Source organism: Pongo abelii, chromosome 16 (assembly GCF_028885655.2).
Source record: "Pongo abelii isolate AG06213 chromosome 16, NHGRI_mPonAbe1-v2.0_pri, whole genome shotgun sequence".
Taxonomy (NCBI): Eukaryota; Metazoa; Chordata; class Mammalia; order Primates; family Hominidae; genus Pongo; species Pongo abelii.
The window spans coordinates 86,392,003-86,414,437 of record NC_072001.2 but is presented as its reverse complement, the minus strand read 5'-3'; the positions used below and the strand labels follow the sequence as shown (position 1 = coordinate 86,414,437).

At 43.8% G+C, this 22,435-nt stretch overlaps 1 protein-coding gene across 8 annotated transcripts in view; it reads left to right on the top strand.

Moving 5' to 3' along the window:
- The first annotated feature begins 2,419 nt into the window (after window positions 1-2,419).
- ADAMTSL3 (ADAMTS like 3) overlaps window positions 2,420-22,435 on the top strand; it is a 388,590-nt gene continuing 368,574 nt past the window's right edge. For 4 of the 8 annotated variants that reach the window (XR_008513716.2, XM_063716271.1, XM_054531733.2 and 1 more), the window contains exons 1-2: window positions 2,495-2,617; window positions 4,074-4,175. Coding sequence is in view for 6 of the 8 variants with exons in the window: in XM_063716271.1 (XP_063572341.1) it covers window positions 4,107-4,175 (69 nt within the window). In the remaining 2 variants the exon portion in view is untranslated. Of the gene's footprint in view, window positions 2,618-4,073; window positions 4,176-11,309; window positions 11,649-22,435 lie in introns of those variants that run through there. The other 4 variants (XM_024232567.3, XM_024232568.3, XM_054531729.2 and 1 more) reach the window with 2 other exon arrangements.

The window sequence follows — 22,435 nt, the reverse complement described above, 5'->3', positions numbered from 1 at the left end:
GGTCTCTCTGTACATAGTGAACTGTAACCTAATGATGTGTAAACAGACTGTAACCTACTCTTGAAGCAGTCACAGTTTTGGCCAATCACAGGCGGTCAACTGTTCAAACCACGTTTAAATAAGGCAAATGCCGAGCTGTAACCAATCCAGCTGTTTCTGTACCTCATTTCCGTTTTCTGTCCATCATATTCAGTTTTCTGTCCATAAATATTATCTGACCATATGGAAGCCCCAGAGTTGCTCTGAATCTATTTTGTTTTGGGGCTGAGGGGGGCTGCCCAATTTTCAAATTGTTCTTTGCTTAATTCACCTCTGTTAAATTTGTCTAAAGTTTTTATTTTAACACCTCATAATCAATAGCTGCAGCACTTTCAAAGTCATTGAACCAGTGCTGAATATTTTGAGTCTCTTGAGACACATGGTGGAAGCTAAGCTCCAACCAGTCAACCCTCTGTCTTCTTCCTTCAGCTTTCACACTGTAAATGAGTGGCCCAAAACTTCTCTTCATTGCCATGTTTTCACATTTTTTTGTCTTTTTTGTTGATGATTTTGCTGTTTAAAGCACCCCCCAGGCACAGTGCTGAAGTGAAGTCTAGCGTTCCTAAGTGGAAGAAGGCTGGGATGTGCGTTGCAGAGAAAATATATAAGTTAGATAAGCTTCATTCAGGCATGAGTTACAGCACTGTAGGCTGTGAGCTCAGTGTTCAGGAGTCAACAATAGATGTTAAGTAAGGCGTCTTTAAACAGAAACATGCATAAAATAAGGCAATGTGTTGACTGATTGACAAAAATATTGTGAGCTTGCAGGAACCCAACTCTATATTTCCCCTAGGAACAACGGCTCCATATTCACAAATTCGTTGTTCTGTGACTTTATAGACCACAACTACAGTGAATAAAGAGGATCGATTGTCCATAGATGAGTTAGTTCTAGTTTAGCCCAGCCCTCCCTACCCTTCACTGGCTACTCTTCCCTCCCGTCTCCACACTGACCTGTCCTCTGCTCACTTGCCACAAGTCCAGTCATTTTACATAGAGTGGAAAGACAGTCTTGAAGATCCTCTTCTTGGTCAGAGGAAGTCACCAGAGTAAGTAAGGGAAGAATGAGTGAGGAAAGCAGGCAGGGCCAACTGCTCTTGGCAAAGCTCTAACAGTAACTGGAACGCAGCAATCACAGAGAAGGCAGGACAACAACTTTAGGGGTGAACAGTCCAGGCTCTAGAGAGAGGCAGATAGGGGTTCCAGTCCTGGCTTCTCCACTCATGGTGGGCAAATTATCCTCCCAGCCTCAGATTTATCCTAGGTGAAATGGGATAATGCTTGAACTACTGCCGCTGTGAAGATCAGATAGACACAAATAGCTTGGTACTCGACAGACACCCAAGGAAATGATGACTGTGGTAGGACTTAGGTGGGGGCATAATGCAGGCTTTAAGATCAATCTCCTGGCCCTTGGCTTATCCTGCTGCGACTAGGACAAGGACAGGGACAAACATTTCCTTTTACTTCTCTTCAGCTCTAGAAGTACACAGGCAACACACCCCAGTCTCTTGTCCGCGACACTCTTCCCCCCAACCCCAAATCCCAGGTTTGGCACCTGTGGAGCTCTCAGTTCCCCAAGCCCGGCTCAGACAAGGGGGCGCCAGGTACCCAGTTAAGAAGCGCTCCTGCAAGATCCTCGTAGTCCCTGGCTGCCAAAGGTCCCAGGCCTCTGGGCGGTGAGCGCTCCACAGTCCACGGTCCCTTGTGTGGCGTCTATGCTGTGCGGAGGAGGCGCAGGCCAGGAGAGGGCCATTGGTCTCCACTATGGTCCTGCCTGGCCAGGAGTGCCTATGGCTCTTAGGCACGAGCCAGCGGTTCCGGGCAAACCTCTGTGTGGCTGCTGGGCCTGACTTTGCAGAGCTGGCGCCCGGGTCTGGGCGAGGTGGGTGGAGGCTATGGGAGGTGGGGCCGGGGGTGGGCTTGGGGGGAGCGACGGCATCCCTGCTTCGGCTCCGGCTGAGGCGGGGCGGCCAGGCTGGCTTGCGGCGCAGCGGCCGCCTTTCCCCAGCGCGCCTGCCGGCGGCGGCGGTGGCGGCGTCGGCAATCCCGGCTCTTGGCACAACGCCTGGCGGCCGGCCCAAGGCGAGGAGTGGCTTCCAGGAAGCGGGCGGAGGAGCGTTCCAGCCGAGTCTCGCCGTCGCCGCGGCCCCGCGCGCTCCGAGCGGCCCGGGCCCGGCCCCACACCGGGTCTCTTCGCGCCCCCGGCGCCTCCGGCTCAAGCCGAGGGCGCGGTGCCGGCGCGCAGGCTGACGGGCGCCTGGGCGCGCCGTGCACTTGCCGGGCGGTGCAGGTGGCGGCGCGCGCCCTCCGCCTCTGGGCCGGGGCCAGCGCAGCGCTCTGCGCGCCCGGAGGGGGCGGGAGAGGCGGGGCAGCCCCCGTCCCAGCCCCATTTAACTTCGCGGCGGCGGCGGCGACTGCGGCGCCGCGGGCTGGAGGCCGGCGTCGGGGAAGGTCTTGGTGCCGGATTCCGCACGAGGTGTTGACGGGCGGCTTCTGCCAGCTTCTTCCCAGCCCAGCGCGCGCCTAGCCCGCGCGGCCCCGGGGCTGCACGTCCCAGATACTTCTGCGGCGCAAGGTGGGTGCACCGAGCTCGGCGCAGGGCGGCCCCTCAGGGGTCGGGGGAAGGCGCTCCCCAGGGGGAGTAAGACTTGGAGCAGTGGCCTCTCTAAGCAAGTTGGGGGTCTCCAAGCAGAGTCGGGGCGTGCCACGCGGGCCCCAGGGGGCCTCAGGACTGGGATGCTCCTCACTGCTGGGCACCTCGGGTCGGGCGCGCTCCGTGGCGTCCCGGAAGGTTCAGGGAGAGTCTTTCGGGGGCAGTTCGCGGGCTGAGGGGCGTTCTTGATTATGGGGGAACTCCACAGGGTTGGAGTTTTTCAGGATTGGGAGTTACTAAGCAGAAACCTCGCGCGTCCGAAGGTCCGGCCGGTTGGCCACTGGGTAGCGAGCGCCCAGAACGCCGGAGGTTGAGGCGACGCGCGATCTTGGAAAGTGGGCGTGGGGGTGACCGGGACGCGGCGGAGGCACTGGAGGAGCGACTTCGAGGCAGCGGGTAGTCGGGGGAGTGTGCACTCGGAAGGCTGGTGCGAGCGGGCGAGGGTGGCGCAGAGTCCCAGGGCCCCGCACTGGCCGCCTCCCTTCAGCCAGGAGTCGCCGCCTCAGGTCGGAAACAGCAGCACATTTGCGGATCGCATTAGACCAGGCCCTTAATGCCTTCTCCAGATGGAGAGAAGCCACCGACCCGCCCCCGGACACCAGCTCCGCCAAGGCGCCCGCGAGGCGAAGCGGGAGTCGAGTGTGACCTCGGCTTTTCCAGTCTCAGCTCATACTGATTTCCCTGTAAATTGACAGGGAAAGTAAGGGAAAAAGTCCCCGCTTCCCTCCTGGTTTCAGCTGACCTCTGCTGGCTCGCCCTCACCTACTTTTAGGAGATTGTGTTAGGCTGGCTCAGGGGCTGTGTCCTCCAAACCTCCCTGAACTTAGCTCTCAGGGGTCTCTCTGGTTGTGGGTCCCGGACCTCGAGGGCGCATCTAGTGAGGAAAGCCTTGAACTATCAGAAGATCTGCGTTTCAGCCCTAAAAATGTCACTATCTTGCTTTGTGACCTTAGGCAGTTCCTTTCCCCCTCTGGGCGGCTTTGTTGTCTTAGACTCATTTTTGCCGCGAGCAGCAGAAGCTGGCCGAAACCTTGGCTCTGTGCTGGCTTCCTGAGTCAAATGCCAATAGCGACACCCTGCTGCTGACAGATAGGCTGGGAGGTGGCTGGGGCAGGGATATCCCAGCTTCTGAAGAGCTGGAGGTATGAGTTGCCCACTGGAGACAGGTCCAGACCTCGCCTGACTTTGATGTGGACCTTCTAAAGGGAGCCCAGTTAGCCTGCACCCCGCAGTAGGCAGCCGCAACCTGGGCCAACACAAACCTTTCCAAAACAGTATCTGGGCTTCAGGGTCCCTCCATCTAATGGGTCTCTTAAGTCATGGTTTACTGCCATGGGGGCCAGAACTGGTTGGTAATGAACTCTTTCCTCGTTTGTAGGCTACAACTGAGACCTGGAGGAGACCAGACCCCATGGCTTCCTGGACGAGCCCCTGGTGGCTGCTGATAGGGATGGTCTTCATGCACTCTACCCTCCTGCAGGTAAGGTCATAGGGAGGGGAAGGGAAATGGTGGACATCGCTCTGTTTACTCAGAGGCATTATTGTAGACCACCTAAGATGTGGCATGATTAGTGTTAATCCTACACCAGAGAACCAAACTCTCTTTCCTATCTCCAGCCAATGGTATTTCTGGTTGGTTTAGTTGTAAGGATTATCCAGATCCCTTGGGTCCCCTCTGAATCCTGAGTAGGGCCTTAATAGCACTGTGGATACCATACACCGGTGATGACCTGGGGCTGTGATGGACCCTGTCATTTCAGACTAGAATGGCTATCTGCATGTGCCCAGTAGAGGCTGGATTGCTGGAGACCAGGAAACAGTTAATGGGCAGAGCCAGGTTCTGGCCCTAGCTAAGCTGCTAAATAAATATTCTGAGTTTACATCTATCATCACATATCCCACTGTTTTATCCCACAGTCCTCTCTTTAGACTTGTGCTGTCTTTTCCAACCAACTTGAGAGGACCCGGCTCATGAATTGCATCCTTATTTGCCTATAGGACAGACTCAAACAAAGGAATGAGGCTAGCATTGCCTAAGAGACAATAGGGAGTAATGGAGACAGTGGCAAAGTGCAGAACGCATGCTCCATCTATTAAGAGCAGCCTCTACTCAATTCCATCTGATCGTTGCTAAGTGGAGACACAAGCCCAGGATTGCCAGATCTTATTTATCAGGATAGCTGGATCATCTAGATTTCTTACAAAATTTCCCAGTTTTTAAAGTATTGAAAGGCAGATAAATGTGTTTGCAGCCTGGATTCAGCCAAGCAGTTTGCAGCCCCAGATCTGAAGGCAGGGCACATCTTAGTATTGTGTCCCAAGGGCTGCTGCTAGCTGCATACAGTGTCTTATGAATTAGAACAAGGCAATCCCTCCCTGCAGACATAGCTTCTCAAATACATGGCTTGGTGGCCTGTGTACCCTCAGGGTCTAGGAAGGGCTTAAATGTCTGTTAAATAAACATGCATCCATGAATGAAGATATATACCCTGGGATAAATTAATCAGACTTCTCTGCCTCTTGTTTCACTTTCTTGGACTCAGTGCCTCTAAAGCCTCTTTCGGCTCCAATGCCATGTGAATTCTGTGATGCACAAAGAACTGGTCAGCAAGGTACATCTTCTCCCCATTATCCCATTTTATCGATGCTATCCCATAATCATATTAATAGAGCTCTTTTGTTAGAACAAAAGTTAAGTCTTTTCAGGATGTTGTTAGGGTTCTCTGGCCAGCGAGATGACTGTTGAGGTAAAAGGGTGGAGACTTACGTTTCTGTCTCATCAGCGGATCTGAAACAGGCTTTGAGAGCTTCAGAGATTTGTTCCTGGTCAAATGGGGCTGAGGCTTCAAGGCACAGTGTTTCATTTTGCCTTCTTTCGCCTTATAAAATTTAAATATGCTTTGAGGCAGTCTGTTGACCTTTGGCCAAGGGCAGTGTTTGCCCAGCTTGAATCACTCACTGACCTCTTTTGGATTTTTCCATATCTGTGTGCCTGTGGCAGTGCTGTTTCCATGTATCGAGGCAGTGTGCATAGAAGGTCATAAAAGGAGATTTCAGACCAGCAGTCTTCATCATTCGCGCCACCCACTGTTCGGATCCCAGCTCTACCACTTCATTACTGTGTCATGCAAACGTCTCTGCATCGCATCTCAGTTTTCACATCTATACAGAGGAGATAATATTAGTATAGACCTTAGAATTGTTTGGAAGAGGTAATCCATTGTGAAGTGGAAAAAAGTGAAAAACCAAACCAAACAGTGTCTGGCACGTAGTAAGTGTACAATAAATGTCAGCATTCTGCTGTTGCTGCTGCTTGTCAGCATTAGAAGCTTGAAGCAAGGGCAGTGCCTGTATTTTCTGGTGTAGAGCCTGTAGGGGGCACTCAAGAGGTATCAGCTGTGGAGGGCCTGATCTTCAGGGAGTGTGGGTGGGCGTGGCTAGGTCTGTCTCACCAGAGGCCCTGAGAAAAGGTTCTAATGAAGGGTGGTAGGTCAGCGCTGTGTCCCTGTCCATGGGTTGGACGCTCTGTTTTTTTCGTAGGGTCAGCCTGAGTTTGACTCAAAGCCGCCCTTTCTGAAGTTACCTTGTGATTTTGGTGTTTGGGTAGGGTTTAAGGTGTTCCCTAGCATCTACCCTTGCTTCGTATGTGCTGCCACCAGGTGGTTGTTAGAAAACTACTAGATGCGTGAGGCTGAGCTGTGAGGAGCAAGGGATGTGCCAACTAATTAATAACAAATAGAGTTACTTTTCTTTTCTTTTCTTTTCTTTTTTTTTTTTTTGAGACATGATTTCATGCTGTTGCTCAGGCTAGAATGCAGTGGCATGATCTCGGCTCACTGCAACCTCTGTCTCCTGGGTTCAAGCAGTTCTTGTGCCTCAGCCTTTGAGTAGCTGGGACTACAGGTGCACGCTACCACATCCAGCTAATTTTTGTATTGTCAGTAGAGATGAGATTTTGCCATGTTGGCCAAGCTGGTCTCGAACTCCTGACCTCAAGTGATCCGCCCACCTCAGCCTCCCAAGTAATCTCCGCAGTGCTGGGATTACAGATGTGAGCCACTGCGCCCGTCCACAAATATATTTTCTGTATTGAATCAGCTAAAATGTAAACTCTTGTATTCACTGCCCACAAATAATTGTGATAGATTGTAGAACAAGGTATGAGGCTGGCAGTTCCTTGTTTTTGTAACTCGTTCTTGACCATTCCTGGAGGAGCTCACTGTTCCCTTCATCCAGGCAGCTGGAGCGGCCTCCCTTCTTCCTGTCTCACAGGCCCTGGAAGCTTCCTCTTGCTCCAGGCTTCTCCTTAGGGATCTGATTTTCCCAGAGAAGACAGCAGCTGCTGTTCCTACTCTCTCTTCCAGCCTGGAGTATTTGAAAGCTTTTCAAACTTTATCCAGCCTGGAGTATTTGAGAGCTTTCCAAACTTTATCTAGCCTGGAGTATTTGAGAGCTTTCCAAACTTTATCCTGAACACCTTGAAGATGAGTCCTGTGTTGACTGTGCCCTGAATTACAACTTGCCCACCCCCCCTTTTTTTTCTCTTGCCCATGAGAAGAATAAACAACCTTATCTGTTCACTAATTTAATTGGCATAGGATGGCTTCCTAGCTCTCTGGCCAAGTGCCTTTAGAAACTGTTTTAACATTGGTCATGTGGCTTGCGATTATCTCTTTAAACAACCATGTCAAGATGGCTTCATGTGTATCTGAATGACCCTCCACCATGTTTTCCCCTCGGGAGGTGCTGTGCTGTTTAGATTCTCTGGCAGATTCTGTCCTCTCCCATTTCCTGTGACTCTGGATGGAATAGCCTTTTCAGAAGAATGACTTGATCTTTGACCGTCTCCACTGCCAAGTTCATAGATATCTACTGGAACAGATCCCTCGAGGCCACAGTTTTGAAAGGCAGGAGACATTTGGATGAAGAAGTCCTGGGGGGTCTTATAAGTCTGTGGTGACCTCCTCTGCAGGGAGGATTTTGAAAATTTCAAAACACAACTTGTAAAATAAGCAATATCTGGGTTGGCTCTGATCCTGTCCCCTGGGTCTTGTTGGTGCGTAAGTATAGGACAGAATTATTTAACTTTTTTTTCTGATCCTGAGGCTGGAGGCTAGTGTAGAAGGCTGATCTTGCAGAGGGCTTTGAGGTAGGGTGGGAATGGAAGGCCAGGTGGCCTTGGGTAGATGCCCTTTGAGCTCCTGTTGCCTTCATCATAATATTTGGTGGAGCTCCAGGCTGAGAGTGTGGATGTCCTTGGGATATGTGGTAGGTTGCCTAATGACCCCCAGATATGTCCATGTTCTAATCCCTGGAACTCATAAATGTTCCCTTACATGGCAAAAAGGACTTGGCAGATGTGATTAAGAGTATTGAATTGGGGAGACTATCCTGGATTATGCAATCACAACAGTCCTTATAAGAGACCCCAGGAGAGACAGAGGCAGAGGAAGTAGAAGATGCTACCATGGAAGCCGGAGACTGGGAGAATGTAGCCAGGAGCTAATGCATGCCAGCAACCTCTAGAAGTTGGAAGAGATAAGGAATGGATTTTCTGCTCAAGTCTTCAGATGTAACTGGCTGTAGTGACACCTTGATTTTAGTCCTGTAAAAACGCATTTCAGATTTCTGACCTTTAGAACTGTAAAAGAATAAACTTGTGTTGTTTTAGGACCTAAATTTGTGGTAATTTGTTACAGCACCAAGAGGAAACTAATACAGGATGTCAAGGGTGGGCTTTGAGTCTTGACCTCCTTGCTGCCACCAATACAGGCATCCTTTCTCCACCTCCAGTAACCCAGGTGCAATCATAGGTGCTGAGAGAGGCTGGCAAAGTCACATAATTGACATGAGGACAAAAGAAGTGCCATTTGAGTGTTGGTGGCTTAGTCCAGGCCTCTTATTCACCTTCTACAACAATCTCACACTCCATGGCAATTTCACCATCCAAGTTCCCCCAATTACCCCTGCTATTGCTATCACCCTTGATCATGTCAATCATGGGCAGTGAGGATGGAATCCTAAGGAAGGCAGTCCTGGGTCAGGGTTCAGGGAACTTTCTCTGTGGGTAAATCAGCTCAAGGTAGCCCTGACTCTGACATGGCACATAATTCCTTTTAGGTCAGCCTAGATTTGGCTGGGTTTGGCCCCTTGACAAGTCATAATCTTGTGTCTGAGTGTTGCCCCATGCTGGGTGATCTGGGAGAGTTGGGGCCTCTGAAAGACACAGATTTATTGAGAAGTCTCATTTCAGTAAGGTATAAATATGGAGCCAATCACTGGTCCAGCCATGCCTTGTGAAATCGCCTTTTTCCATCCCTTGATGGGATGTTAGGAAGATCCAATTTTGGTTATTCAAAGTTCAGTTCATTTAAAGTTTTGATTCTCAACTTGATTTAAATCTCGTCTCCCTTTCCTCTAGTCTGGGGTTGACACGTGGCTTCAGGTACCTGAAGTTGCACAGGGCTCTTTTCCCTCTACCATGGAATGGTAAGGGTGTGGTGGGCACTGGTTCTGAGATACTTCTTCCTTTTATTTCTTCTGGATCCAGCTTTCCAAGGGTAGGAAACAAGGAAAGGGGAAGGGGATAAGGGCTATCAACTCTTTACTTAACTGGATACCTCTCTCTGGTAGTTGTCACTGCCGCTCCAGTTCTCCCCTCAACCCTTTGCCCTCTGGATAGCAAATGTGAGTTCTTTGGAGGGCTCCACAGGACACTTCCTGCAGCAGGTAGTCCAGCTTCAGCTTGCCACTTGCTGCCGGAGTCTTCTCACCTAGCAGGCAGCCTTATTGGATGGAGTGTTGGCTGGAGAGCTCAAACCCAGCTCCCTTTGGTGTAGTCTACCTGACCCATAGGAAATGCATGTTTCTTACTGTGCCAGACAGTGGGAAGACGGAATGCTCCAATGCTGCCTCCTCTCTCTGTCCTGCCAACTCCCTTCAGTTCTCCTTTCCTTGTTCTGATAGACCCAGGGAGAGATCAGCAGACCCACGGTCTAAGCAGATGTCCATTTGTAGAGTGGGCGGACATTCTCTCCTTGCAGCCGCCCCCAATCTCTATGAGTGTTTCTCGTTTTCTTCATTTTCATTTCTAATGGCTGTGTTCCATTGTACTTATGGATATACCATAATGGCATAAGTGGCATTATGTGTTATTTAAACCCATTATTTCTTTATTGAATATTTGGGTTGCTTCCTGGATGGTTTGTTCACTCGTGTTTACCATCAGACACCTGAAATGAACATCTTATGCTCACATCTTTGCTCACTTGTTTGAGTATTTCCTTAGAATAATCCTTTCTTAGTGTACTGTGCTTTGCTACACACTTGATACACATTGTGGCCTTCCCCGTTTCACCCTGTTTCAGTTCTGTGTAGAGCTTTTCCAGCACTCTGGGTTTTATGTTTTATGTCATAAATGTACTTCCCATGACCTTGTCCCCCAAGTGATTTTGGATCAATATTCTAGTCTGTGTTGATACTGGTGATGGAGTCTGAGCAGGAAGATCTTGGGTCATACTGGATGCAGACTCCACTTTATTACCAAGTTGCCCTGAAAATCTGCAAGACAGAGTTGTTGGCTAGATCCAGTGGGAATCTGGTGGGAGAATGAATGGGAGCTCTCTCCTTGTGTGTTGCCTGTGATCCCTGCACTCCTTATTCTTTTTCTACCTCTCTGACCTTTCCATCTCACTCTCTTTCTTTGGCTCCTCTCTGGCTTTTAAAAAATGCTCCTCAATTCCAGAGCTCTGCCTTTGCCCTCCACTCTCTCCCTCCACATGCTCTCCCAGGCAGCCTCCATCTTTCCAGGGGCTCCTGCCTGGGGGTTATCACGTGGAGACCCAGGTCTCATGATGATGTAGTCTCTCAAATGTAAACTTTTGAGGTTTTCTTCAAATAGAATTATATATACCGAAAAGATAAAAAGTTGTCCATTATTTTACATTAACTGTTAAATGTAAACATTAAAAATAAACACAATCTTCATAACTCTGTTTTGGCTTTTCATGTTTCTTTCTTTTTCTTTTTTTTTTTTTTTTTTAACTCAAGGGCCCCTCCAAAATGGAAGAGGTTCAGCACCTCAGAGAGGCTTTTGTTTGCCTCTTCAATGAGCTGCAGACCAATATATCCATGAGCTACCGTGCACCAGAATGTTCCTTGGTGGTGTCAAGCACAAATGCTTCTCAAACCAAAGTCCTTACCTCTCACCGCGCTCTCTCGCTGTGCCTAGATTCTCCATCACCCAGCCATTTGAGCCAGATCCTGGCATCACTGTAGATGCCTTCTTCTTTATTCCACCTGCCCTGTACCCATTCAGCCACTAACTCTCATTTGTCCCATCTCAGAAATGTCTTTTAAATGTTTCCTCCTCTCAGTTTCCATTGATGCTGTGTGTTTGAAGAGTAGGGACATGGCAGCATGGAGTATGAGAGAAGGATGAACAAAGATAGTCTGTGTCTGGGCACAGTGGCTCATGCCTGTGATCCGAGCACCTTGGGAGACCAAGGCAGGAGGATTAGTTGAGGCCAGAAGCTTGAGATCAGGTTGGAAAACGTAGCAAGACCTCATCCCTACCAAAGATGTAAAAAATTAGCTGGTTATGATAGCTGTGCTTGTAGTCCCAGCTACTTGGGAGGCTGAGGTGGGAGGGTCGCTTAAGCCCAGGCAGTTTGTGGCTACCCTGGGAACGACCTTGAAGAGCATGTAAAGGACTTTACTCAGTTAGTAACATGGAGTTCTGTGGTTGCTAATCAGGAGGTGGTGGAGGCACCATTGTGACACCATTGGACCACTGGGGACACACTTCAGCAAAACATAATTGGGAGACCTCTTCCAGGCGGGCAATGATGAGACCTTAAACTCAGTTTTCAAGAGCAAACTGGGTGGAGAGTTAGCTGTAGACAAGAGGATATGAACGTGGGGATGATGTTCAAACCTGAAGGAGTGGAACTTGGTAAGTGATTACATGGGCTTGAGAGAGAGAGGGAGGAACCAAAATTCCTTCAGGTTCCGAACAAGTGTTAGGGACACATGAGGGTGGAAATTCACCCTGATCTTGGGAAATAATTGGTTACATTTGAAGGAGTAGTTTGGGAGACTACATGGAGTCTCACCTTCGGGGGGAAGGTGAGGCACTGAATAAAGGAAGTGTATACTACTCTTTGAGAGAGAAACAGGGTCATTAGAGAGGTTTTCCTTAGCAGAGTGTATTCAGTATATTCATACTCTAAAAGGAGAACAGCCAGGAGAAAGGGAGAGAATGAAGATAGAAGAGGAAAAAACCAATTACATGTAATTGTTTCATAACAGAAAAAACTTAGGCAGTGTTCCTCCATTGCATTACTAATGTATCTTAAAGCACCAAAGCTAACATCTTATGGAAACCACATTTCAAGGTTTATGATTGTGATTGCTTTCAGTTTATTTTTACAAAGATGCTAATTTCCATAAATAGCATGGAAGCATAAAGCAGTTTCCTCTCCAAGTATTTCATGCAATTACTTTCTTGAATTTGTCGGCACTGAACAGCTCCGGCCAACGTATGCTATAAATTATTGTGGTCAAATACTCAGAAATGCTTTTATTGTCCAAGCCTTCATTTACAAATAAACGGCATTTTATTTTGAAAATAATTTAAAAGCAGAAGAGTAACTATTTTACTAATAAAAGAATATTTACAGTATTAAAGGACTCTAAATTCTCTTTACTCTCTTTTGAAATTACCTTTTTTTAAAATTTAAAAACAGCACGTATTCATTATAAAAATGTAGAAAACACAGGAAGGGACAATGATGAAAATAAGCATCACCTTTAATTCTACTAATTGTTAGGATTTTGTTGTATAGATTTCTGATATTCTTCTTAGAATATTAACAAATATGTATCTTTTAAAGAGTGACTATATTCCATTTTGATAACTATTTAAAAAAATTTAACATTATGAGGAATATTTTTTACATGTCATTAAATATTTTCCTATAATAATATTAAATGTATTCCTGCTGTTAGATCATTTGGATGTGTCATGCTTTATTAACCAATTCTTCACTACTGAGCATTGAAATGTATTCAAAGAAATGTTTGTTAAGACATATAATTTTTGGGTCAAGAAGTTTGTGAAATTTTAAGACCTTTAATGTATACTACAAATTGTCTTTTAGAAAATTCCATTAATGTCTATGCTTACTTGGCAATAGTTGGCACTATAAAATTAAGGAAATTTTATTAGTAAGAGGTTATTAAAAATACTTTGGACCATTTGTATTACTGCTTTTTTGTGTATTGTCTCCTTAAGGCATTAGAAATGGAATAACAGGACTGGGCACAATGGCCACACCTGTACTCCCAGCACTTTAGGAGGCTGAGGTGGAAGGGTTGCTTGACCCCAGGAGTTCAAGACCAGTCTGCACAATATAGGGAGACCCCCAACCCTGCAACAGATAAAGATAAATTATCTGGGCATGGTGGTGTGTGTGCCTGTGGTGCCAGCTACTTGAGAGGCTGAAGCAAGAGGATCACTTGAATTCGGGAGGTTGAGGCTGCAGTGAGCTCTGATTGTGCCACTGCACTCCAGCCTGGGTGACAGAGCAAGACCCTGTCTCAAAAAAAAAAATAAATAAAAGAAATAGAAAAATAAATTTTCATCTTCATATGTATGCCCATTTTTCTATGAGAATCTTACTAATTTGTAAGTACTCCTCATATACAAAGGGTATTAATTTTTTATCTTATGTTGCAAATAATTTTCCCATTTTGTCATTTACATTTTATTTTTGTTTATGTTTTGGATATACTGCCATTAAAAAATTTTAAGTAGTCTGCTCTAGAAGTCTCTTAATTTTTTAACTCTCTACTTTTGTCATGCTTAGAAGGAACTTCATGTTGTGAGAAAATATATGGATATCTATATTATCACCTAGTCTTATATTTCTTTTTAAATATTTAAATCTTTATTTTAGAATATATGTAGTCAGTTAATCTTTCAGTCTTTTCCTGTGCTGATTCATACTTTTAAAGTTATTGTACCTTTGTAATGTGTTGGTGTCCACTAAGGCAAGACCTCCCTTCATTATTACAGTTTTGACTAGTCCAGGTCTTTAAATTTTTGGTCACATTCCAGGAACAAAAAGTTCTCTTGTCTTAAATGGCATATGGTATAATGCAGGAGTAACAAAAGTTCCTTCTCTCAAAACTTTGTAAAACAAACAACAACAAAAAGAACAGTTTATCTCTAATGAAGCAAGGAAATGGTGCCAGCTTCCAAACACAAATTATGAAGGTTTTTTTTTTTGAGTACTGTGAAGTCTGGATGTAGGGGAGGGAGGATCCTGAAGACTGACCTGTGTTTCCTTGGATTCTGAGCAGGACAGAGATTTCTGTAAGGATGTCCTATGTAATAAAGTTTTGTAAGAACGGTGAAATTGGTGGCCCTGAGTGGGACTTGGAAAAAGCAGGTATTATCCCCAAAAAGGCCCAGTTTGACACCAAAAATGACAAGGTACATAAAATTGAAAGGGAACCCTTATTGACCAAAAATTGTATTGTCCACGTGTACAAAACAGCCTCCTACAGAGGGAGATTGGTGCAGATGAAATGGGATGAAGGGGTTGGTGGGTGGAAGAGCAACCCTTTCCATAACAAAGAGCCTGTAGGTTAGGAGCTCTCTTTTTTTTTTTTTTTTTTTTTTATGGTTATTGCCTACTTTTTTTTTAAATTTTTTTTTCTTTTTATTATTATTATTATTATTATTATTATTATTATTATACTTTAGGCTCTATGGTACATGTGCGCAACGTGCAGGTAAGTTACATATGTATACATGTGCCATGCTGGTGCGCTTGAGATCCCTGATGACTTTTGAATGCTGAAAATGAAGAGAAGATAGGACTCCAGAGAAAAGAAAATAACATATTTAGTGATAGGATTAACCAAACACCAAAGCATGGTGGAAGTTAGGGACTACTCTATTCATTCTCTGTCTCATACCCCATGTCCTCTTTATGCTGCTCTTCAGCTAGAAACAACAAAAATAAGTGCCATGGAATAAGCAATTGGGAACATACTAGACAAAATATGCACCCAACAAGATGAAATGTAAAAAACAAAAATATACAAATGGTGATAGAAAAATGATGACAAAGGAGGCCCAACATATGCATAGTTAATATTTTTGAAAAAGAACAGAAAATGTTCAACAATATAATTAAGGAAAACTCTTCTCACTCTTTTTCTTCAGGTCATTGTAAATATTGATTCTGTTTTTTTGGTATTGAATATTACTGAAGAGAAGTCTGTGGTCAATCTGATATTTTCTCTGTTTTTTTTTTCTCACTTTGACACTATACCTACATGATTTCTTCCTTATTCTGAAGTGTCATATCAGGATATGATATAAACAATTTTTATGTAAATTATTTTTATCTGTGTGTGTGTGTTTGTGTTTCAGGAACTTTAAAAAATGGGGTCATCAAATATGTAATGTTTTCATTTTTATTTTTGCCATTCTTTTCCTAAGCTCACTTTTTCTGTTGTCTTGAAATGTTTCCTTTAAACTCGTATTTCTACCTGAGCTTTTAAAAAGGGAGATCAAGTTGTCCATAATGTATTTTTGACTTTTTTTTTGAGTAGTTTATTTAGTAATACGTGTTCTTTGACTACATTTTGGTTTTGTTTCTTGCTATTTTTAAAATTTGTGTGCATCAATCTTGTGAACATTCTGTTCTGATGGGTATTCTCTTCCTAATGGGGCTCTGCTCTGTGTGTCTCCCATTCTCCTTGGACCAAGAGACTAACCAGAACGTATTTTTTCTCTTGGTAATGATAGAGATACAAAAAACCCAAATGCACATGAGTCTTTTAAGCTTCTGCTTATGTCATTTCTGCTAACATCCCACTGGCCAAAGCAGCTCACACAGCTGAAGCCATAGTGAGGGAATAGGGAAGCATCCTTACCTAATATGAGGCCAGAGGGCAGAGCAAATTATACAGCCTTGTCCGATGTTATTAGGGCAGGGGAGTGCGCTCCTCCCATGGAGATTTTCTGTATCTCTGTGTGTTGGAGGAGTGAGTATTTATTTATTTTTTTTAGACAGAATCTCACTTGCCTGCCCAGGCTGGAGTGCAGTGGCGCAGTCTTGGCTCACTGCAACCTCCGCCTCCTGGGTTCAAGCGATTCTCCTGCCTTAGCCACCCCAGTAGCTGGGATTACAGTTGTGTGCCACTACACGTGGCTAATTTTTGTATTTTTAGTAGAGATGGGGTTTCACCATATTGGCCAGGCTGGTCTCGAACTCCTGACCTTGTGATCTGCCCACATCGGCCTCCCAAAGTACTGAGATTACAGGCGTGAGCCACTGCACCTGGCCAGGAGTGAGTTTTTTGTTTTGAGACGGAGTCTCACTCTGTCACCCAGGCTGGAGTGCTGTGGCGCGATCTCGGCTCACTGCAAGCTCCGCCTCCCGGGTTCACTCCATTCTCCTGCCTCAGCCTCCTGAGTAGCTGGGACTACAGGCATGCGCCACCACGCCCGGCTAATTTTTTTGTATTTTTAGTAGAGACGGGGGGTTTCACCGTGTTAGCCAGGATGGTCTCAATCTCCTGACCTCGTGATCGGCCTGCCTCGGCCTCCCAAAGTGCTGGGATTACAGGTGTGAGACACTGCGCCTGGCCAGGAGTGAGTATTTTTGAAAAATAATCTACTCTACTGTTGTGGCAGGCTTTTCTTTAAGGCCACCTAGTTCCAGAGAGCATGCTTTAATCACTGCACTCTCACAACCCTCGTAAATGAAATTATGACTTTGGGAGGAGTTGACACAAATCAGGTCTCCATGATCTGCCACAGCCTTACTTCATGAAATAGATGTTTATACAACATAGGGGCTCAGCATGGTGGCTCACGCTTGTAATCCCAGCACTTTGGGAGGCCAAGGTGGGCAGATCACCTGAGGTCGGGAGTTCGAGACCAGCCTGGCCAACATGGTGAAATCTCATCTCTACTAAAAATACAAAAATTAGCCAAGCTTGGTGGTGCACGCCTGTAGTCCCAGCTACTTGGGAGGCTGAGGCAGGAGAATTATTTGAACCTGGGAGGCAGAGGTTGCAGTGAGCTGAGATTGCACCACTGTACTCCAGCCTGGGTGACAGTGGGAGACTCTGTCTCCAAAAAAAAAAAAGAAAAAAAAAAGAAAATGAAAGATGTTCATAAATTATAGGAAGAGGTTTTGATTCTTTATTTACTATCTCACTCATAATCCTAACCCTAACCCTAGACCGAAGTCTATAGCAGTAGAAATCCAGAAAATAATTCCTCTTAATCCCCTAGGTCAGTGGTGTTATTTGAATTTTTTGACTGTGACTCACAGGAAGAAATGCATTTTATATTATGACCACACACACACACACACACACACACACACATATGCACACGTATGTTTTTCATATTACTTAAACAAAAGTTTTGGGAAACAATACTTATCCTATTTGTTTTTCTTTTCCATGCTATTTCATTTCATTCTATTCCAATTGATTCCATGAAAAAATGGCTAAGACCTAATCAATTCATTTTATAATCCACTAATGGAATGTATTCACTGTGTGAAAAAATACTGCTCTGGTTAATAGACACCATTCTCTGTCTACCTGTGTGTGTATTGAGGTTGGTATCTGGTAACTGAGACACTTAGCACAACTGCCTGATTCTGGTCAACTGATGTCTATTGTAACTCTGCTCTCCTGGGATGGTATCTCCTGGGCTAAACCAACTAGTGCCAATGGTGTGCAGATAAAACTATAATTTCTAGCATGCTTAGTTATTAGCGTTCTTCAGAGCTATCTAGATGTTCATATTCTTTCACTCCTTTGACCTAGTAACATGAGGAATCATAGTAATAGGTTTCTGAATATTGAATCATCCTTGTGTTCCTGGCATTAACTGTACTTGGCCATGATATATATATTTTTTTAATATTCAGCTGGATTTGGTTTGCAAATATTTTATTGAAAATTACTACATCTGTATTCATAAGAGATGTTGGTTTGTACTATATTTTTCAGGTTTTTATATCAAGATTTTCAGTAACCTCATAAAATACATTGGGTACTTTTCATAATTTTCCTTTCCTGGGTCTGTTTAAATTGCACAGAAATAACCTGTTCCTTGAAGGCTGGAAAGAACTTGCCAATAAAATAAAGAGGGCTCAGAACTTTTTGGGGGTAGTACTTCTTTGACGTCCTGTTTACTTTTTATACAATTGTTGGTGTGTTCGAGATTTCTCCAGATTCTTTAATCCAATTTGATCAATATAAAATACAAGAAGATAATTTGTATTTTCCTAGAAGCCTTCTGGACAGCAAAGGCAAATATTTTATACTATTTAAAAATATTTTCAAGTTATTTTGCAGTGATATTTTGATTTATTCTCTCTTCAGAGAATGTGGGTTTTATTTAGTCTCATTTTTTGAAATGTTTAAGGTGCTCAATTTTATGTGTGTCCCAAGGATATTTGATAGTTGGACATTTTGTAAATTTTCACAGGTTTTTGACAATAAATTATATTATCTGCATTGGAGAATATTGTTCTGCTGTCCCTGACTCTTCTTTACTAGTTCTCTCCCTCTGCTTTTCTACTCCCATACTAATTCCCCTTTAGCTCTAGTGGGGAGCAATCTAACTCTTGTTTTCTTGTCTCCTATTGATCTGTGTCCTCAGGAGCTCTGCCAACAAATGCTTGCCTAGCTGTTTTTGTAAGCAAAGATACTTCTCTCCTTAAGAGGAATAATGGGCGTAGCTGTTGGGTAAGATTAAATTCCGCTTTCCAATTTGCTGATTTTGCCTCTGGGTTTCTTTTTAGTTTTTACAATATTATCAATAAAGGATATTTAACGCCTTTGTGCAACAAGCATTTCTCTTTATTACTAAGTTGTACCATTAGTAGCCTGGGAGAGTGTCTTGCGACCTATGCTCACTCGCATTTGATGTCACTAATAAAATGTTAACTCCATAGAAGCCTGGACATTTTAAACGCTGTCACCCTTAAATCCAAATAGAAGTGACCACCCTGGGAATCAGAGTAGAGAATTCTGAGGGTTGGTATAGCTCATTTAGGAGTACATTTTAAGCTATGTTATAAAACGGATACTGTGAGTCTATAGTTTGTGAAAAGAGTGACCCATATATGTTAGAATGCAAAAATAAGGTGTCAGTGAAGCAGGGGTGTAAATCATAAGCAAAGCTTGCTGGTACTCCAGGGGGTCTGGAAGACAGGACTCAAAGTGTGTTTGGAAAGGAGAAAGCACTATTGGCATCTTTTGCTAAGGTGAAGGCAGGGCCTGTGAAGAGGCTCTTCCTGCCTGGATGGGTATTCTCCGTGAAGCTGAGGGATGACTGCCCATTGGCTGGGTGTGCAGATTGTAGATCGTAGCGGAAAGAAGCCAGCCTATTCATGTGAGGGACATGCCTGCCCTTCTGGAGGAAAGTTGCCCATTTGTTGGCAGTCATTTGTAGTCATTATTCCTCCAGTTAAGAGAGAAGAGAAAAGAGGTGTGGGATGGGCAGATGAAACAAGTCCAACGCCCTTTACTGTTCAACCCAAATTCCTTTCAAAGCAAACACTTCACACTTAGAATGCAGAGCCTCCTTTCCAAGGAACAAGGATAAATGGGACATTTGCAACATTGCTCCCTTGTGCCATGACTCTCCAAGGGAAACAGACCTTCCCAGAGCCCAGTCAGGCCTTTGCTGGGGGCCTGAGCAGCGGCCTTACTTCTTAGGACAGGCTTTGTGGGCTTGCATCTTGGAGGTAGACCGGTGGCTTTGAGCTGACCTTGGAGCTCTCCTTCCCGTCCCTGGGAGGTCCAGCATGTGGCAAGCATCATTGTTCACAGCTCCAGAGGCGGAGCACTATGCTGCACGCTCTGTAAACACTTTCTGGGATGCATTAGCAGCTTCCATTGTCAGAGCCAGGAAAGCGTTTTGGTGCATGGAGCAAAGAAGGAATGCATGGAGTGGCAGGCGGCCATGATCTGGCGGGCTCTGTTCAGGCTCTGTTTGTGAGAGGGCTGTTCACCTAGGTGGTGCCTTCTATGCACCTGGCTGATGACTGCTGATGTCTGGTGGGTCCTTAGCAGTGTGCTTAGCAACCAGACACTTTAAAAGATAACAAAGCTTTTGGGGAGAGGGAGAGAAACCCAACCTACACCATGGAATGAACTAGCCACTGTTTATTATAGTGTTAATTGATAAAACGAATAGACAGGCACACATACATAATTGTACGACACAGAGAAACATAGATAATGTACTGATTGCTATCCTTAGTTTTTCCCCAGTAGAGCATTGGTGAGTCCCTAGAGTGTGACAGGCCAAGGTGGTGTCTCAGTCTTTGTTGGCATCATTGCTGGGTTTTTTTTCTATGCTGTCTGCTGACCCTCTCTGATGCCCTTCCCAGGACACAGAGTGCATTGAGTAAGCCTTGGTTCCCAAGATGCTTCATTGGCCAGCCCTGGGGTAGTGTCCTAGATGTTAACAGTTTTTTTCCACTCTAGGAATAACCAAGGGAAACTTGTCCTTCAAAAGACACATGGCACTCAGGACATAGGCATCTTTTTTAAGCTGTCATGTGGAAGTACTCACTGACCTCAGAGCTCTGTTTTGTAACATAGGATTAGCACATAATTCTGAGGTGCAATTAATGAATCTATTGACTAACAATCCCTGATAAGGTCGAGAAAGAAAGCTATCTTGAGAGAAACTAATATGAGACTAGGGTTGGCAGGAGAAGTGCAAGTGGAGTCCTCATCTGTATTCAGCATTTAGAATTTATGGCTTCTTTCCTGCTTTCTGTTTGTAAGGTTGTTGTATACTGAGGACTTTTAGCTTCTTTAATGTGAAATGTGTGGTTTGTAAATATTTTCTCCCAGTATGTAGCTTGATTCTTTTACCCTCTTACAGGCTTTTATTTTTATTTTTATGTTTTTTTTTGCAGAGGAAAAGTTATAAATTTTGGTGAAGTTCTATTTATCAAATTTTTTCACTTATAGATCATGGTTCTTGATGTCATGGCTAAGAATGCTTTGCCTACCCTAAGTCCTGAAGATTTTCTCCTATGTTTTCTTCTAAATATTTTATAGTTTTACATTTTATATTTAAATTAATGATCCATTTTGAATTAATTTGTTCATACAGTGTGAGGTTCAGGTCACAACTTAGGTTATATAGTGTGAGGTTAAGGTCAAGACTCACTTTTGCCTATGATGTCCAATTGCACCATCGTCATTTCTTGAAAAGACATTCATCCTCCATTACATTACTTTTGCTCCTTTGTCAAAAATTAGTTGAGGGTATTTGTTTGGGTCTATTTTCAGATTCTTCATTTTGTTCCATTGATCTATGTATCTATCTGTCCTACAGTGTCACACTATCTTGATTACTGTAGCTTTATAGTAAGTCTTAAAGTAGAGTGATTCCTCTTTATTATTCTTTATCAACATTATTTTAACTGTTCTAGATTCTTTACATTTCCATATAAGTTTTGCTTGTCTATATATGCACATATATATATACACACACATATATATACACATATATATACACACACACACAAACATATATATATATATATATACAAAAAAAACTTGCTGGAATTTTGATAGGAATTGTGTTAAACCTATAGGTTGGTTTTGGGGGAGGATAAACATTTTTACTGTGTTGAGTCTTCCCAATCCATGAATATGGTCTGTCTCTTCATTATGTAGCTGTTTCTTGACTTCTATCATAATGTTTTGTAAAATTCTGAACAATCCTTGTTGGATTTATAATTACATATTCTATATTTTTTTGGAGTGATGATAAATGGTGTTGGGTTTTTCATTTCATTACCCATCTGTTGGTTGCTAATACACAGAAATACAATTGATTTTTGTGTATTGATCTTGTATCTTGCAACCTTTCTGAAATCATATACTGGTTCTAGGAAGGGTTCTTTTTTAGATTTCTTGGGATTCTCTACATAGACAAAGGGATATAAGACCTAAAATTAACAACCAATACTATGTGCTGCCTTGATATCTGGTGAAACTAGAAGGTCCTTGAATGGCTTAATGTTAAGTTTCTCTCCCTAATCCATTCCCATGGATAAGGTCCATGGAAGAATTTTTTTAAAATCATGAATAGGTGTTTAATTATGTGAAATGCCCTTTTCCGCATCAGTTTATATGATCACGTGATTTATCTTTTTTTTTTTTTTAATGCTGTTGATTTGATGTATTACATTGATTTTCAGGTATTGAACCAGCCTTGCATCCCTGAAATAAACTCTGCTTGGTCATGGCCTATCATTCTTTTTATATATATTGCTGAATTCTATTTACTAATATTTTGTTGAGAATTTTTGCATCTAAATTCATGAGAGATATTCACATGCTGTTTTCTTTTTTTTTTTTTTGTCCTGTCATTGTCTGGTTTTAGTACTATCTTCATAAAATGAGTTGGAGAGTGTTCTCTCTTTTGTTTCCTGAAGAGACTGGTGTTCTTTACATGTTTGGTATAATTCTCCAGTGAAACTTGGATATTTCCTTTTTGACAGATTTTAAACTGTAAACTCAATTTCCTTAACAGTTATATAGTATTATTCAGATTATCTATTTTATATTGAGTGAATTTTGGTATTTTTTGTTTTTCAAGGAATGGGTCTATTTCAAATTGTTGAATTTTTCTGTGTAGAATTGTTTGTTGCATTTCCTTGT